Genomic DNA, 18,190 nt, shown 5'->3' on the forward strand with positions numbered 1-18,190 from the left:
TATTGTTTATCTTAGAAAGGTATTAATGACGGTCCACGGTCTCTATCCACCTCCCAAAATAATTTCAGACCAAATTTCCAAATCTTTGTCTAATCTGATATATATCTGTTTTAATCCAATTACATGAAATATTGCACCCGTTTTATAAAAAAAAGCGCCGTTAATATTTCAAACCAAATTTACCTTGTCAAAGTTGACTACTAATATATGGATATATCATAAACTGATGCAGATCATATTTTTGTCTAAACATTTAAACCTTTTCTGGAATTAATACACATAATATCTGCTATAAGAAAACTAACGGCCTCGAACTTAATAGCGTTCTGACTACCAGCTTACAAAACGACTTGATATGCGATACTTAAATTTGACTGGGTGAAAATGTACACAAAGAAAGAGCTTCTCCCACATTTCAATGAATATGTCTTTCTGTAGCCTGCATACAAATATGTTTTATTCAGACCACGCTATCATTCGCAACAAGAACAAGTGTGTGAAATTAAAGCGGGCCAAAGATTCCTTGCAAAGCAATGCTGAATATGTCAAGACTTACTCAACGCCGCCTTCTTGGACTAGCGACGAGAGTACAACCTAACAGAAAATATTGGAGATTTGTTCTACCTGCGCAAAACTTATCAAAGAAGATAACAGTGCCCGTATTTGATAAACAAAGGGAAATGACGCCAGTTATCCAGCTCAAGCAAGGCATGGTGAAGCAGCCACTGCGTGTGAAAAAAGTAAGTGATATCTGATACTGTGTGTGAAGTCTTTCGATCCCATGTGTTCTTTTTCAAGTCAATAAATTCTAGTCTAAAATTATATTTAACCAAAACAACTCTAAATAATTTTCAATAAGCACAGCAAAGATTGCTGAATAAAAAAATTGGCGCTATGTCTGCGACACGTTGATATGACGAAGCTAACCATCCACTATACAGCAACCCCATCTTTATTTTCGATCCGCCTCCACACTTTTTATCGAGGAGATTTTTATGATAGCAAGCTTTAATTTTTTTACTGCCAAATGAGAGAAGATTCAACAAGCATTATTCCAACAGAAGTATAACCTTGGATTTTCTCGAATCGTTCAGCCTATCGAATACCCACAGCTGACTGGCACCGATCATTGGAAGCGAGAGATGTGATTTCTAAAGATTCGACAGGAGAAAGCAAAGGCAAATTGTTCGAGGATGAGTTCGTGCAAAATCACCTCGCCAACATGAATGAAAGCAAGTTCCGAAATATATGGTTTGATATCCTTTCTTCAAGATTCCAAATGATGGATATTGATGGAGATGGACTTGTGCCTCTAAATGAACATGCTGCTTTTTTCTACAGTTTCAAAATCCCTTCTGAGTATTCAGATGAAATATTTGACATCATGGACGCTGACAATGATGGTTTCATCTCCAAGGAAGAGTTTGTTCACGCACGCACTGAATTCTGGTTCACCGAAAATCCTGACAACAAATACAATGAATGCTTTGGTCCACTCATTGACATTGAAAATTGAAACGATGTTTTCTATTATCAGTTACCAAATACTTCAAATGATTATTCAACCATTATTCAAATTTAACCATTTTAAAAACACAATATATACTTACATGTGGCATGGCTTATTACATATCAATATTCTAGACGAACGTCCTAAATATACTAATATGTGCAATTTATGAGAATTACAGAAACGGTTGGTGCCGAAAGGGATTTAAGCATAAAATGAGCAAAGTCATATTTGGATTTCAGTTAAGGACTGTTGCAATAGAACAAGTATAGAAATTTGGTAACATACGTACTAAATGACTTTAACGATTGTTGTGGTTGATAGTGAAATTTCTGTTGTGAGACGATAAAACAATGTTGACGCTCGATCACTCATATAGATTCAAATATATATTCTGATACATACTCATATAGATTCAAATATATATTCTGATACATACCCTGTATTATAGAAATCAAAATCTTTTTCAGTTTGAAACTGCACACGTGTTCTCTGACACTAGAAACTGATCTGATTTTTTCTACCGCCAAGCTCTAGCGATGATATTGAACTCAGCTGGCAACAGCTGTGCATAAAACTGTATACCATGTCTTTTTAAAAAAGTTTACTGCTTATATATTTTATTATTCATATATGTATTTAACATTCTTGATCTAGGTGTTTACATGTAGCATGGATTGCATGCGACTAATCAAAGTTAACCGTACGATTGCTATTGAATATGTACAGTAAGATACAAATGGACAAATTTAACCATTTTTAAATCCTTAACAAATAAAATGACCTATCATATAAAACCATCCACGGTGGAATGAGGGTTGAAAACTTGTCCATTCACTGAGTTTACAGTGGCAGTTCTTTGTGCGCAGTCATAAGCCTCTTCCTTTAAGAAACTAGATTTGAGCTGCACTTCCATCGCCCTGGTTGTTGTCACTTGTGTTAGCGTCTCCGTTCTCTTTGGCACGAGAAGGCTTCTTATCGCCGACGTCATCGAATAACTCCTCGATATAGGGCCGCAATGGCGACCAAAGCGACGGTTCCATCTGCCCCCTCTTGAGTGCGATGAGCTGTAAAAATCATAGACATAGTTGGAAAAACAAATCAAATGTAAAAGCATTAAAAAGATATTTGGCGTTTGATTGGTTGAACGTGATTCTTTGGGTCCAGTCTTTGATAAGACAAACAGACCTCCAAAAAGCATGAAATAATTTTCACAAGTATATACGTCAACTAACATGGCATCCATCCTCAACATCTGTCTCTTTTTTTTTCATGGACAAAAAATAAATATTTCACAGATTTAAAATTTTTCCTTAACCCAAACAGTCAAATTAATATGTCCTTTTAAAATAGTGTCTTACCTTGGGTATCAAAAGCAACAAAACCGTAGCTATGATAGCGAAGAGCGTGAAGCCAGCTATGACGCCAAAGTTCACATTGGGCTCTTCTTGTACGAGGACACCTACTGGAACTCCAACAACAGTCGCCAAGGCAATGATAACCATAGCCAAACCAACCTGACTGCTGTCTCCAGCATCTCTCTTCATCGACATCACCCTAGAAAACATAAAAAGAAAATTAATACTAATATCACGTTATTTCAAATAGCAGAATAAATCAATAAAGATGGAACCACAAAAAAAAAAAAAAAAAAAAAAAAAAAAATCCATGACATTGGTAGAAACTTTTTGTATGTGGCCCCTCACAAAACTTTATTATCAAATCTTATTTTATTTGAGTATATAGCTTTTATCTTGTTGTATGCATAATGGAGGATACATTGGCACTTTTTGTTAGTTTGCACGTGAAAATTTTCATGAGAAAATAGGAAAATTAAAAATGTGTATTTTTCCACCCAATGACTCCTATGATAAGGCTATGGTAAGATGAATACATGTTTCAAAAATTATCAATTTTCACCAAAATTTTCACCACCAAACTTTCAAATACTAACAAAATATATGTCACAATGCAAACCATGTGGAAAACAATGGTATGGTGACTAAATATAAAATAGGGTCTTTTCTTTATAGGAGTCCAAATCCCATGGGTATGAATATGAACATTTTTCATGATTTTTTTTTTCTTTTTTTGCACCAAATATTTTACCACCAAACTTTCAAATATTTCCAATATATTCTTCATTAAGTATACTTAAGGGAAAGATGTTGAAAAGATCACCAAATATCAAAGCTTTTTCATGATGGTAAAATACACATTTTTAATTTTCTTATTTTCTCATTAAAATTTTCACCTGCAAACTAACAAAATATGCCAATGTATCCTCCATTATGCATACTACAATATAAACGTTAATACTTAAGTAAAATAAGATTTATAAAGTTTTTTTTTTTGGGGGGGGGGGGGGAGGGGGGTCAAAATTTCATGGGAGCAGTCACATTTTCATTATGAAAATTTGACTAGGGAGTCACATTTTCATAATGAAAATCTGACTGAGGAGTCACATTTTTCTGGGAGCCAGATTTTCATGGTACACCTATGTATTGGATGTGACGGTGCAGATACTGGTTTACGTACCAGGTAGGCCATACCAAGCAAACAGAGACCAGCAACAGCAGACCCTTGTACACGATAAACGCAATGGCCCAGCCCATAGCACTCCCGCTGTGGCATTGGCGATAGAGAGTCTGGTATCGCACCATCTTCGCGCCATCTCGCTAATTTTGAGAAGGAACGGGAGTCATATTATATATCCAAGACACACTGTGAAATAGCAGCTGAGCTAATGTATTGGCCGCACATGTGCCGCTTTTTGGTACAATATCAAAAATATATTAAAGCAATGTGATTTTGAAAGAAAAAGATTAATTACCAACTTGATAAGTAGTAGAGTCAAAAAGCAATATTTTCTCTTTCACAAAGTGCATATACACTGTGGCGACCACCAGTATGGGCTAACTTACACTTTCGGGTAAAAGCCTATCTTTCACCACCAGTGGGTCAGTCAACTGCCAAATTATCAGCATCAGAATATCAATAACCAACAGTACGGCAACTCCAGACAGCATGCGCAGTTCTACTTGCAGACCCTGGAAAATATATGCTGTATATAAAGAACAACTGCAATCGTAACGTTTTGGTTTGTCACATTAAAGATGAACGACATACATGGGTATATGTGAGGTATACGTATAGGTATACTAGTATATATGTGTGTGTGGTATATGTGTGAAATAGCACAGGATCTGCAGCTGCAATTAAAGCATTTAATGTAGCTCGTTTCGTTGATAGTGAATGTATCTGCTTGGGCTGATCATTATATTTGCCTGCGATCCTTTGTATGTGTTTTGAATTTCACAGATGTGACAAACCGTTGTTCGTGAGATTGCAGTGGATGCGCAGCTCATATTAGACAGAATTAAGGGTTGACCACTACAAGTCTTAGTCAATTTTTCAGTTAGATAATAACCATTCATTTTGTCCCATATGCAGGGTGCAGGACAATGTCATGAATACAACAATTCAAAAGCAGCAGCAGTATGCTAGATGTTAACAAAATACTGCTGTTTTTTCAGAGCGAGAAATTACATTAAAAACTCACCCAATCCTGCTGATAACGAAAGAGGCGATACACTCCCCACATCTTCAGCAGCATGGTACCAAACGAAAGTGTAAACCCAGTCACAAATAGCCAGACAAAGGCATTACATGGTATATGACTAGTCGACGACAGCTGAGTTGCACTGCCTGGAAAAAATAACCTGGGTTTGGAATATAGCAGTGGCGGATTTAAAGGGTGTCAGGGGTGTCCTGATCCCCCCCTCTTCGATTTCTGATTAAAAAAAAACGCACCGAAAAACGTCTAGCTAAATTATAGTTCTAAACCGTGCTAAATGGTGCCATTTGCCTTTCAAAACTCGCTCGAGGCCCTCGAGCGTGGACTGGACCTGAAGCCAAAGGGGGAGGGTCGGCCTCGCAATCCGAGGCCTGTCAATCCCTATAAAACGGACCCCTTCAAAAAATTCTGGATAGGCCCTGTATAGGCCAATGTATAGTACGCATAATAGGCCTACACCTAAATAAACATGATAATTTCTTTTATAAAATGTGACACGACAGAAGTCACTAGCACAGATATTTTTAAAATGTGCTATTATAATACATGGATCATACGGGAGTTTGTTTCTTCAAAAAAGATACCTTGAAATCGACTTGCGCGACAGCTAGCTCACCTTGAAGAATGACATTGACAGCCAGGAAGATGCACCCCAGTGCAATGACGCTGTTCATCAGTGGCCAGGAGTTTTGAATTAACCTGAACATTAAATATATTGCGTAAGTTGTGATCGTGTATGTCATTGTGACAGGAATGGTAGTCCTAGGAATGCAAGTCCAGACCATAGGGTCCCATATGGTTAGTACATGTTAGGGTAAGTCGTAGTATTGGAGCTAGAATATGGGTAGGCCCCTACTACCATTCCAGTCACACCGGTGCCTCTGCAGTCAGAAAATATAGGTATAACAATTAGGGCAGTAAACCTTAATACACACTTCTCATTTGAACAAAGGAAAAAATCGTGCAATGGATCGCTTGTACGATCTTGTGCAGATATTGATCTATGATTGATTAAATTTTCACACTTAATGACAGGTAGGCCCTATGTGTACGCATTCCTGCCCACGCTGGTACCAATACATACTGCGTCTTCCATTTGACGATCGTAACTAACAGGAACACAACAGTGATAACTATTGATATCACAGCTAGCACAGTGAAGGCTATTTTGAGTTCGTCTGCGACAACCAGTAGTGTTCGGACCGTCCTGTACCCAGATTGAGGTATAACGCCACCTATCGAGAGAAAAAGTATGCCTTACACACTTGCTCAGAATGCATCGGGTGATATTACATTTAAAACTATTTACAATGTTCAAGACAGGTAGTCCACTTGGACGACCCCCCCCCCAAAAAAAAAAAAAATATATATATATATATATATATATATATATATATATATATATATATATATATATATATATATGAAAAAAATAAATAAATAAAACAAACAAATTGCGCTACATGGACAACAGGGCCAATTCCAACAGGGATACTACAGATGGCTTCCAGTGTGCATCAACCGGGATGTTTACATTTTAGCTGAAACTAATTTTTTTCCTGCTTCTGTAACTTTCCTAGCCAAAACTGGAAATTTCCCCTCTTATATTTATTTAAGCCAGATGCAAGTAAATAAAGGGAGACGCAGATATGAGGACATAGATCTATGAAGACATACTGCTTGGGTTCAGACAATAAAATATTGGTGAATGAATTTCTATGCTGGATTATCAATGCACTGAATAGGTAGAACCACAACGCACCATGAATGTACCACAGTAAACTGATCTTCTCCGACAACGTCATGTTCCGGGATTTCTGGTCATAAATACCAAACAATGTAGCCGTACCGTCTGAAATCAGGAATAGGATATCAATTTTTCATTATGATTTCAGGCTATAAAATCTCTTAGTACAACTGTATTTCTTTTAGATGGGGGCATACACAAAGAGTCACATGCACGTAAGCACACTTTCTTCCTTCTCTAACTCACACACGCGGGCAAAGGCAGAAACCTACTTCTTATTTGCTCCATGGACAACCAGCTCATTCGACTACCATGGGGTGAGAAAGACACAGGACCCTTGAAAGAGAAAAAATCTCATGATTTTATTTTCAGTGAATCTTGTCAACCTACTCTTCGCCTAAATGATACTACATCTGAAAAACGTTGAAAAACTTACCGACGCCCCGAAGAAGTTAGTGCGATTCATTTCTGGCACCAAAGCGTCCGTCACCGTGCCCAGATCGGTGTATTTGAAGTTGGTGATTATTCTTGGCGGAAGACGAGGCAAACTCTTGTTTAAGGCCAATGCAGCCGCCCATATGGCATCATAATTCAACTGATATAGTATTCTTCTGGTGTCGTCATTGTACCAAGCTTGTTCTTTCATTTCCCTCAAAATTTCTGCAGGATCCTAAAAAATGCACCTGTGTATACACATATATCAACAATGTCGATTATCGACAGATTTCACTACTCTATAAGTTCACTAGTTTCCCGTCTTTAAGAGACTATGTATTGTTAATATTATAGCTTGAAATGCGTGCACGAAGTATGTGTGCGTGTGCGTGTGTACCTTTAATTACCTTTACTGTAAACGGCCGTTTTGGTTCATATCCGACTTCGCTGGCATGTTTAGCGTCAGCACGGAATATAATGAACTGTCCCTCTGCTGCTTGGACCACCTGCTCCGCGTTGCAAGAGAGTTTCCCCTTTTGATGCATGCTGGATGCCAAGTTACGGTAATCCTTAACGTTTTGCATCAAAGTCAGCCAAACATATTTCTTTCCAAACAAGCCATATTTGTATGCCTGTTTGAAAAAAAAAACAATAAGCAAACCACAAACTATGCCAAATATATATGTTCTATGTCGTTTTTACAATATTGTGTTGTGTTGTACTGGCATACGGTACATGTATCATTCTATCCCCCCTTTCAAAATACAAAAAAACGTAATCTAACCCTTTCATCTTTCTAAGGGTTAGGCACGACACCTTTTCAGAACCACAGAACCAATGTTTCAGAAGGAAACACAAGAGGGTCAATTTTTATCTGCTCCAGTCAGTCTCCGTCATTGTCTTGATATAGATATGTCATTATAGGAATCAGCGACAGCAAATAAAAGCTGAAATAAAATGCAAATAAAAGCAGCAAATGTTAGTACGATTGGAAAATGCCAAATACTACATACATTGGCACTTTTATAGCATTTTCAGTCACAAGAAGTGTAGCCAGTTACACGTCGGATTGGATTGTCGTTGCCTAGCCACCAATGTGACTGGAACGGATGTCCGCTAGGAACCGTAGTCCGTTTCCAATTATTTTGTACAGGTGACATTCGTCCCATATACTAACCCCAATACTCCGATCAACCCACACCTCTAGTAATCATATGGTACCCCGGACTTCCATTCCTAAGACTAACATTCCTGCGACACCGGCAATTCACTCAAAAACATCTCCATCTGTTCCTAACCCGGCAGACAGTGTTAATAAAGCTACTTTAAGCTATACTGGAATATTTGTAATTTGGCCGTTGGTTCAGCCCACAACACGCACTGTGTGCTATCGTTTTAACCTTACCTGACAAAACACGTGACAAAGCGGTGAGCCCTGTCCGCTAGCGTGATGCAGGATTACCCTTGCGTCCAATTCCTAGAATGAAAAAAAAAAATAAATAAATAAAAAACTAGCTAATTTTATACGAAGGTTATTCAATGTGTATTGAGTAGGGCAAATATAGGAGAGTGACCTCATTGAACACAGGGCATGTTGCATCCCTCCCATTATATCTTGGATAGCTTTATTTGGCTTAGTTTCAAACCCAAAAATTCATATTGTAGTTTAAATTTATTCATTTATAATTAAAGTGTTACCTTCAGTTTTTCCATCACTTGGCCTAGCTGCTCTACTCTATAAAATATAGAAGTGATAATTTCTATGCCCGACTGTCTTAAGAGAGTTTCCACTTCTTTCGACATCTACTCGGAAAAGAAAAAGAAAACACAGTGTTATTCTTGAAAAAATATCCAATATTTCTTCAAACACAGGCACAGGTTTTTCATTCAGACACATACTCACAACAATTAAGCCGTCAAAATGTAAAATTCGTTTTTCTTATTAATCAGATTTATTACATGAGGCTAAATTAATTTTACATGTCATGCGTAATACATGTACATAGGCAGATTACAATACTAGAATTCCCTCAAAGGCAAAGAAATATTATTCTGTCAGTCACCTGGAAATGTCAACATTCACTTTACCTACCCTCTACCAGGGCGGCAGATCGATTTTTCACAAGATATTCACAGACATGTCTTTAGATAAATAGACAGTCATTTCATTGTCTAGCTTTTTCATGATTTCCCTATAATATATATCTGCCACATTGGTAGAGGGTGCACCTTACCTCTTTATACGACCCCTTGTCCTCCGCAAGCAATGCCACGCGGGTCCAACCGAAGCGCTTGACAAAATCCACTTCTATAGTGATAACGTCTAGCAGTGAGCCGATTGTCCGGTACAAATACGGGAACACGAGTCTTTGGGATAGTGTGAAAGACGAGCTACCGGTCGCGACCTACAATAAACATGTATCTATAAAAGGATCGGTGGGTCCACCGTGAGAAATTTGTGGTGGTGGGCAGAGTTGAGACACGTAAATGTGACAGTCTAGTTCCCGCCGATAGACAAGGGAAGGGCGGAAGGGCAGCATTCACAACCGCATACTAACTAGTCCGAGGATCAAGTGTGGCCGACTCACTTGAATGCTTGTTGCATAGTCTCCGTGGGGAGTCTATACAGTGTATATTACGGGATAAGACAGCGAGCTTTTAAATGGATCGCCATATTTGATCCGCGGTCTAGTTAGCCCGCTGCTCTGAATGCGGCCAAGTTCATCTACAGCATTCAGAACAGCTCAGAGTATCATAAGACTAGCCCACTCTCTAACCAGTAGTGTGGTACAAAACATTGTATCGCTGATACTTTACTTTTGCATACTACAGACTTGACATTTAATATGGAATATTTCAGTTTCGAAGGTATGCCTAGGTGAAAATGCATTCTTTTTTTCACAAACTCCGATCTCATATAAGATATGTGAATGGAGAAGTGTGTAGTCAGGTGTGTCGCTACCAATAAACTGAATACCAGGTTTGTTGCGCTGCTGCATTATGTAATATGCAGTGATTTACTTGGGTAGTGTTCCTTTGGGCTGGTCAAAGCTTGGGTTTGGCAAAGCATGGTTCTTTCAAAAAAGTATTCATATGTCGGCAACTGCTGCATAGAATAATTTAAAATTTTGCATGCAAGTGGTCTGGTTTGCTGTGTGTAAAATGAGCTATGCAGTGCTTTACAAATTTGTTAATCTGTGGCAGAATGGCGCGAAAAAGACAGGCATTGCCAGACAGATAATTGTGCCAAACGAAACGGTCCGCACAGTTTTATAGAGTAATGCCCAGCCTGATGTACCTACACAGAGGCCACACCCAATGTATTGAAATCTTACCACCAGGACACAGGACCCACTGTCTTTCGGGATATGCTGTTGCAACTAAACAAAAGCCACCCAGTCCATTCAGAATGAGGGGTAAATTGCCACCAAAATGCACTTTTCAAGGCCCTCAGCTTACACCAAACTGGTTTTAGCAGGTTAGAATACCAGACGACTTCCAAGGAACCCACTGTAAACAGCAAAACATCGTTGTATGTTTCTCTAATGAATTGGGGACATTGACTGTTTCTGGGTTGAACACTGAAATCTCGTGGCTTTCTGTATTGAGGTCAGATTTCACCTGTACCGCTCAACAGTCAAAACAGAGTTTACAGACATCCAAAAGAGGCCAACGACGAAGCGTGTGCCGCATCTAAAGTGACTAAGGTCATTAACAGCGTCAGTATTTGGAGTGGAAATCACATTGGTGCCAAAACACCAATGGTAGTCAACGACGAAAACCTGAACCAGATCAAATAAAGAAATAATCTGGGAACCATTTGGCTATCATTTGATAGGGGGCAACTTAGGAACAATTTTAGGTTGCACGGTGAGATTGCCGGTTCTTACAGAGCACTTTTAATAGCAGATTACTTACAGAACCTAAGGAATGAGCAGCTACCTTGGTCATCAAAATCACCATATTTGAACCACATAGACAATATGTGGGTAGGCCATTACTCGCCGAATCAATGGCCTACATGATCTACAACAAAACTGGACCAAATGGGACAGATTTTGACCGATGCCTGGACTGTTATTCCAGATTGAACTTAAAAAACCTATCCCAAGGAATCCGTTGACACTTGAGAGCGCTGGTAGCAGCCTGAAGAGGTCATGCGTAACAGCGGCCGTTACTGTGACTAGACACTGACATGAGGGTCCTTTGTGGAGCGTGTAACTCCTTTACAGACAATAATTTGGAAAATCTGGAGGTCCAAAATATCTCTTTTAATGGTTGTCGTATGACATAGAATAGGCAATGTGTTTTTGCTTGCTTCTTTGTCGAATTCCATTAATTAACTGATGTCACAATGACATCAAAGAGGTAATTTAAAGTTGTTAAAACACGATTTTAATCCTTATTTTCATTTATCAGTCAGCTAAATAGGAAAAAAACTGATGAAAAATGATTTGGAAAAAAATATTCCATATTAAATGTCAAGTCTGTATTACACCCTGATATCACAGGGTAAACCTAACACGAGTTCCAGATCCAAATCAAGATAAAAGATTAAATCTTTTATTTTAAGTCAGCGCATAAGTGAGCCAATGTGATCTGAATGAGACTAGAGATGCAGTGTGTTAACATTTTGTTTTGGTGTATCATACCTGTATCATCTTCAGTTTCCCCGTGATCTCTCCTATCACATCCGTCTCAGTGACGCTGCCGTGGTGCAGCAGTAACATTACTGGCGGGTCCGTTTTTGGCGTCATCAGCTCTTGGAGCTTGGCCACAGCGTTTCCAACATGATATACAGATTCGTTCGCAGGCACCTTCAGATAAGAGAAAACAATGTATCAGTGCACTGATTTTCTGTAAAGGCTATTAAGTTCGGTGATTGTTTTAGACTGAAATTATTCCAAGATTAATAATGCCCATATTTTTTTCTTCATTCTGGCGCCATTGTATAGGTAAGGCATAAAATATGAGTTTTCAGCTATTTGTGCCAATTCATAGATAAAACTACATTTACGGAAAGATGAAGCTAACAGGTTTTGACTTGGTACCAACCACGATTTTCAGGTTAATATAGACTTAAGCACAAAAACTAACTGTGTTGGTGCGCATTATTTTTGAAACGTATAGACTGGCATATGCCATGTGTGTCACATGAGAGTTAATCTTGTAACTGGGGGTTACATTGTATGAAGTGAGTGTTCAAACGGGTACCTGAAGGTTTACTGTCCTAACGTTGGGGGGCAAGGTTTCCTGACCTTATGGTCATTTTGGCTAAACATTCTTGGTAATGGATACTTGATCTTGCTGTTAAAGTTTGTGATAGGGAATTACGTGACATTAAAAATACTCTTCACGCCTTTGAACCACCCCCAGTCATTTCTTGTCATGAAAAGATGCTTATATTTCGTGATCATACATTAAAGACGCCTAAAATGTTGTTTATGCCCCGTAGATGTTACCTGAAGATCATGTTTTTAAGTCCTTATTATCTTTTTTAGTCTTGTCAGGTAGTCATGGCAACATGCGATAGGTGTATTTTACACGACTCGGGGCGGTCAGACAAAACTCCGCACAATTTTCTTCTGCTGTGAAATTAAACCCAGACTGTTCCTGGTGAAGGTCCGGGAAGGCAGATCCACATTTAGCAGCACTATCAATATTTTTACAATTTGACATTTTGTCATTTCATTTTATTCAATCTATTCAGCTATTCTCACATCCAAAGGAACGATCAAAATTTGAGAGGGCATGTGCCACCCCATTCTAAACCTTACAGAGACAAGTATTTAAATTATACATATATTTGCCTTAACGCGCTGCCAATGACTAGTAGACTATAGTAGGATTGCGTATAATGTATGTGGCACCCCTCGTCTTCTTACGGTTAATAAGGACATTTTAAATTTATAAGCTTGTTGTTTAAAGTTTTTGTTTGTTTGTTTGCTTGTTTTTTATTTTTATTTTTTTATTTATTTATTTTTTTTTTGGGGGGGGAAGGGGGGGTCTTTCAATCTACAGTCAGCTTTGGCCTGTCTTATTTTAATTATCATCATTTTAGGAGACCGTACCAGAACGATAAGGTCACCATATCATGTCAGTCTTACGGTATGCAACCCTCTTCAATTACAACGACCATGGGTGGGACAACAGAGGGATTAGATTGACTCCGCGTAATCTTAATCAAGCAGCTGACAAAGACAAGTGGAACTTATTAAGCTACTGCGATCAATTTCAGCAGTAAACGAGCTTGATATAAGGGCGTTCTTTTAAAACTGCAGGGCATACATGACTGAACTATTTACATTGCTAATAGGGGAAAGGTGAACTGTGCATACCCCATAAAGAACAAATGGAAATGTTTAAAAGATGGCGTCGAGACCGAGAACCCGTTGTTCAAGAAATATTGTTGGGACGGCTCACTGTGAGATATATACATCGTTGAAGTTGCAATTATTGGAATATTCTGACCATTACGTGAGAAATTCATCTCAACGGAGCCCCCACGCTCGACATCCCCATTCAATTAACTGCAGAACGAAAAATTGTGAAAAGGGAAAAAATCCGGAAGCGTAATGATAATAGGTGCGACACAAATTAAACCCGCGGTCCACTTATTTTAAGTTGACATAGTATTTGCTAACATCTAATATCGAATGAATGTTTTATCAGTTTTTCAAAATTTGCAAATTTTTCTGACGAGTATTCTTTTTTTTGTTGTCTTTATATTGAAAATAACATTAAAAATACTTCAGACAGACTAGACTGATATTTATCCTTGATTCATATACAGAAATAATGAATTATGGGTTAACTCCACTCACCGAAGTGTTTTTGATGACAAGACGCAGCGTGTGCCCTGACAGCACTTCGGGATGGTTGTTGATGTCGTTGAGGGCCAGCTGCACAGGGCCGTACATTTGCTCGTCGGGCGTGCCAATCGGAGTGAGCATACCGAAGTAAATACCAGCACCAGCAGTAACACGGAGATACAGGCCCAATAACAGCGCAATCCTGCAAAACACCTCCATTTTTAAACGCGTAACTTCATTTAACAAGCTCGTCGCTGCACTTTGTCCGTATGACAGTGAATTGTCCTCGTCCGATTAACTTCGAGAAGGTTCACCTGGCGCAGACGCAGACTTAAAACGACCCAGTTATGAAAGGTGATTTTAGCCTGTTTTAGCAGTTAATGCCAACTTTTTGCAGTGCAAACCAACGACCTGAAAGATATGATCTAAATGAGGCTGGGTCTTTTTTTTTTTTTTTTTTTTTTTTTTTTTTTGAAATTATTTTGGGACTTCAGAATGATGACGCGTTGAAGACTTATCAAGACCAGTTCTTGTTTAACTGTGTAACTTTCTAATGCATCTGAGAGGACACGCATACTTTGAAATGTGCAAGTCACTCGCGTGTTTAGAGAAAAAAATTCCGCGGGCTAAGGATCCCAGCACACGTTGTTGTGAGTGCCCTAGCGTTTCATAGACACTGAGAACATGGAAAGAATTGCAAATGTATAGAAAATGTGTGAAAATAAATTGCTTGGTTATCGTTTGATTAGCTCTTTCTTTCTGTTTACTCAGTATATTTGAAGAAGGCACACTATCATTATCTGTTGTTGCTATTGATTTTGTAAGAAATCGTACACTACCTTTGATGGGAATGGTAAATATGATGTCAGGTTTTAAGTATGAAAATTCGTTTTTATAGTGTATTCTTCAGCTTTCCCCCCAACATTTAATGCCAAGGTCAAGCCATTGTAAACACTGCAAACACATACACGTCACGTAAGACACGCATTTGCAATCTTTATGCCTCTAGCAACATCATGAATACCATTAGAGACAATGTTTTTTTAATCAGACAAGTTTTGTACATCCAGAATGATGAAAATTCCGATGTTCTCCGCGCGGCACGGAGAGGGTTGATAAAATACAATCATTGGCTCTGGCGGAGACCAATTTGTTGTATTGTTTATCTTAGAAAGGTATTAATGACGGTCCACTGTCTCTATCCACCTCCCAAAATAATTTCAGACCAAATTTCCAAATCTTAGTCTAATCTGATATATATCTGTTTTAATGCAATTACAGGAAATATTGCACCCGTTTTATAAAAAGAAAAGCGCTGTTAATATTTTTAATCCATTGATGTCACGAAGCAAACCATCCACTGCATGGGCCGATCTTTATTTTCGATCCGCCTCCGCACTTTTGATCGAGTTTTTTTTTTTTTTTTTTTAATTTTTTTTTTTATTGACATCACAAAACAAAACGTACATTTTCACACTAAACACATATTACAACATATATGCAACAGACACAAACTAACATACAGTAGTCTCATTGGACATTAACAGCACAAGGGAGTGACAGAATACGTTGCACAAAGTAACAGTACACATAACACAAACTGATTAACATCGTTACATATAAACAAACAAACAAACCAGCTTATTATCATATATGAGTCGCACCGGATTCTACATATTACTACGTGCCATTTATACCACAGTCACAATATATGTTATTATGCCGATTTTCATAACAGAAAGCATCACTCACTTACATAATCATACAGAACAAATAAGCGTACAATAGTCTCCACTTAGCTGTGAACCCAAGTACACATAACAAGTTGCTACACATGACACGAACTGATTAACATATATCGTAACATATAAACAAACAAACCAGCTTTTATCATATACAAGTCACACCGGATTCTACATATTACTAACGTAACACAAAACACAAACTGATTAACATCGTTACATATAAACAAACACACCAGCTTATTATCATATATGAGTCGCACCGGATTCTACATATTACTACGTGCCATTTATACCACAGTCACAATATATGTTATTATGCCGATTGTCGGGAATAACAGAAAGCATTACTCACTTACATGATCATACAGAACAAATAAGCGTACAGGTACACATAACAAGTTGCTACACATTACAAACTAACGTATAACAAGTATCCATGAACAATCTGGTGCAACACAAAAGACTTACAGTACGGACTATCGAGATGTGAACTTAGGTACGCAAAGATATTAGACATGCACAATTAGCTATGGCTCCAAACAGTAAGAGGTTGTCATACCCTCGACACGTATTGTATCATTCTATGTAAGTCTAAGTATTAAATTGTGCAAGCATACGTACATGGCCTTAAGGTGGCCCAAATTCTGTACTGAGTCCAGATATTTTTTAGCAAATTCGACGAAAGAAATAAGTAATAATTGTTTGTTTCTGCACCTAAAGCTGTAGATATAGTATTTGATTAACATATGTAGGACATTATACGCATCTTTGTTATTTTCTTTTTTGTCAAGAATTCCAAATATAAATGTTGTTTTCTCTAAAGTCATATTCAGCTTGTCTTTGATTACATTTAAAAAGGTCTCAGTTACAGAACAATCCCATAGTACATGAATAATTGTCTCCGTCTCTTTCTCGCACCTTTTGCAAAGGGGGGTGTTAACCAAACCAGTTTTTGCAAGATAACTATTTGTCGGTAATATATGTTGATTTATTTTATACTGGAACCATTTAAATTTAGGACTGATAGGAAGGTTGAAAGGCAGTTTATTTATTAGAGACCACTCTTTGTCATTAATATTAAACAATTTATTCCAATTAATTTTGCCCTTTGAAATAGAAGCATTCATACTAAGTATTTTATAAAAATCTTGGCAGCCCTTCTTACTTTTAAAGAAGATACTTAAATACTCTGGGAGTTTAGGGAGCATTACTTCAGATTCGTTTATATCATGCAATTTCAAGTATCGCTTAATAATGCTTACCACCCCTTGATATTCTAGGAAGTTGGTCTGAATACCATATCGCTTATTTATTTCTTCTTGTGAGAAAAAGGTAATTGTTTTAGTGTCTTTTATAAAGTCCCTTATTGCAGATATACCTTTATTAAACCAGTGCTTATAGTATATTACCTTATTGTCTACTCTTAGGGCTTCATTATACCAGACAGGGGTGTCCAACACGGGCTTGTTTTCCCCCCTTAGCTTGTCTTCCTTAACCCTGAGTTCTTTCCATGCAAGTAACACATCCCCCCAGAACCAGTTTTGGCAAACTTTTAGACATTTATTCAAATACGCATTACCACCCACTGACAAAAGTTCAAAATTTAGATATTTAGCTACGATAATTTGCCATTTTTTCCTTTTTGTATAAATACGTCTAATCCATGTTAATTTTAGTGATGATATCAGTGAAGGCAAGTGTATCATTTTGATACCACCTTCATCGTAATTTTTAATAATTATATCCCGCTTAACTTTATCGATCTTTGAGTTCCACAAAAAGTGGAAGAGGTCACTCTGAAGGTCATTGATAAACCTTTGACTAGGATTCGGTAAGGATATAAACAAATGATTTAATTGGGAAATTATTAAGGATTTTATAATTATACACTTGCCGATGGGGGTGATCATTCTTCTGTTCCATCCATTAAGAATAGACTTAATTTTTACTAATTTCTTATCAAAATTAAGTTTGGGGATTTGAAATAGATTAACATGAAATTCAATTCCTAACAGATTAAACTGGTGCTTTCCCCAATCAAGATGCATATGAGGCAAAAATTTTAAATTACTGAACTTCATACGTCCTATCCATACTATTTTTGTTTTATCTTTGTTTATTTTCAACCCTGATATTTTTGAAAATTTATCTAATTCAATCATAAGTTCGGATAAAGACTTTTCTGAGCCATCAAGCATCACAGTCGTATCGTCTGCGTATTGAGTTAATAAAATGGGGGCGTCATCAATAGTGATACTTTTTATATTATTGTTATTCTTGAGTATTATTGAGAGTATTTCCGCGCATAAAATAAACAAATAGGGGGCTATTGGGTCTCCCTGCCTGCAGCCTCTTTTAATGTAA

The 18,190-nt window shown here is 37.7% G+C and overlaps 1 protein-coding gene across 1 annotated transcript; it reads right to left on the minus strand.

The window, feature by feature from the left end:
- Positions 1-429: 429 nt before the first annotated feature.
- LOC147761657 (gamma-aminobutyric acid type B receptor subunit 1-like) lies at positions 430-14,554 on the minus strand. Its single transcript, XM_087014209.1, has 16 exons — positions 14,094-14,554; positions 11,922-12,086; positions 9,504-9,674; positions 8,968-9,072; positions 8,675-8,746; positions 7,677-7,901; positions 7,271-7,504; positions 7,107-7,170; positions 6,850-6,939; positions 6,172-6,322; positions 5,704-5,786; positions 5,073-5,218; positions 4,435-4,560; positions 4,049-4,188; positions 2,872-3,067; positions 430-2,577 (listed from the first exon to the last, which is right to left on the minus strand). The coding sequence occupies exons 1-16, from the start codon at positions 14,298-14,300 to the stop codon at positions 2,404-2,406; spliced, it is 2,349 nt and encodes a 782-aa protein (XP_086870335.1). The 5' UTR covers positions 14,301-14,554; the 3' UTR covers positions 430-2,403.
- Between the last annotated feature and the right edge of the window lie 3,636 nt (positions 14,555-18,190).

The sequence above is a fragment of the Lingula anatina genome, chromosome 5 (assembly GCF_051362555.1).
Source record: "Lingula anatina isolate TDL-2025a chromosome 5, LinAna3.0, whole genome shotgun sequence".
NCBI lineage: Eukaryota > Metazoa > Brachiopoda > Lingulata > Lingulida > Lingulidae > Lingula > Lingula anatina.

Excerpts from the sequence above, each read along its gene's own strand:
- LOC147761657 (XM_087014209.1), bottom strand. The coding sequence starts at position 14,300 with ATGGAGGTGTTTTGCAGGATTGCGCTGTTATTGGGCCTGTATCTCCGT. Across the intron at positions 4,561-5,072 it reads TTCGTTATCAGCAGGATTGG|GGTCTGCAAGTAGAACTGCG; the intron begins GTGAGTTTTTAA and ends TATATTTTCCAG. Across the intron at positions 4,189-4,434 it reads ATAGGCTTTTACCCGAAAGT|CGAGATGGCGCGAAGATGGT; the intron begins GTAAGTTAGCCC and ends TCTCAAAATTAG.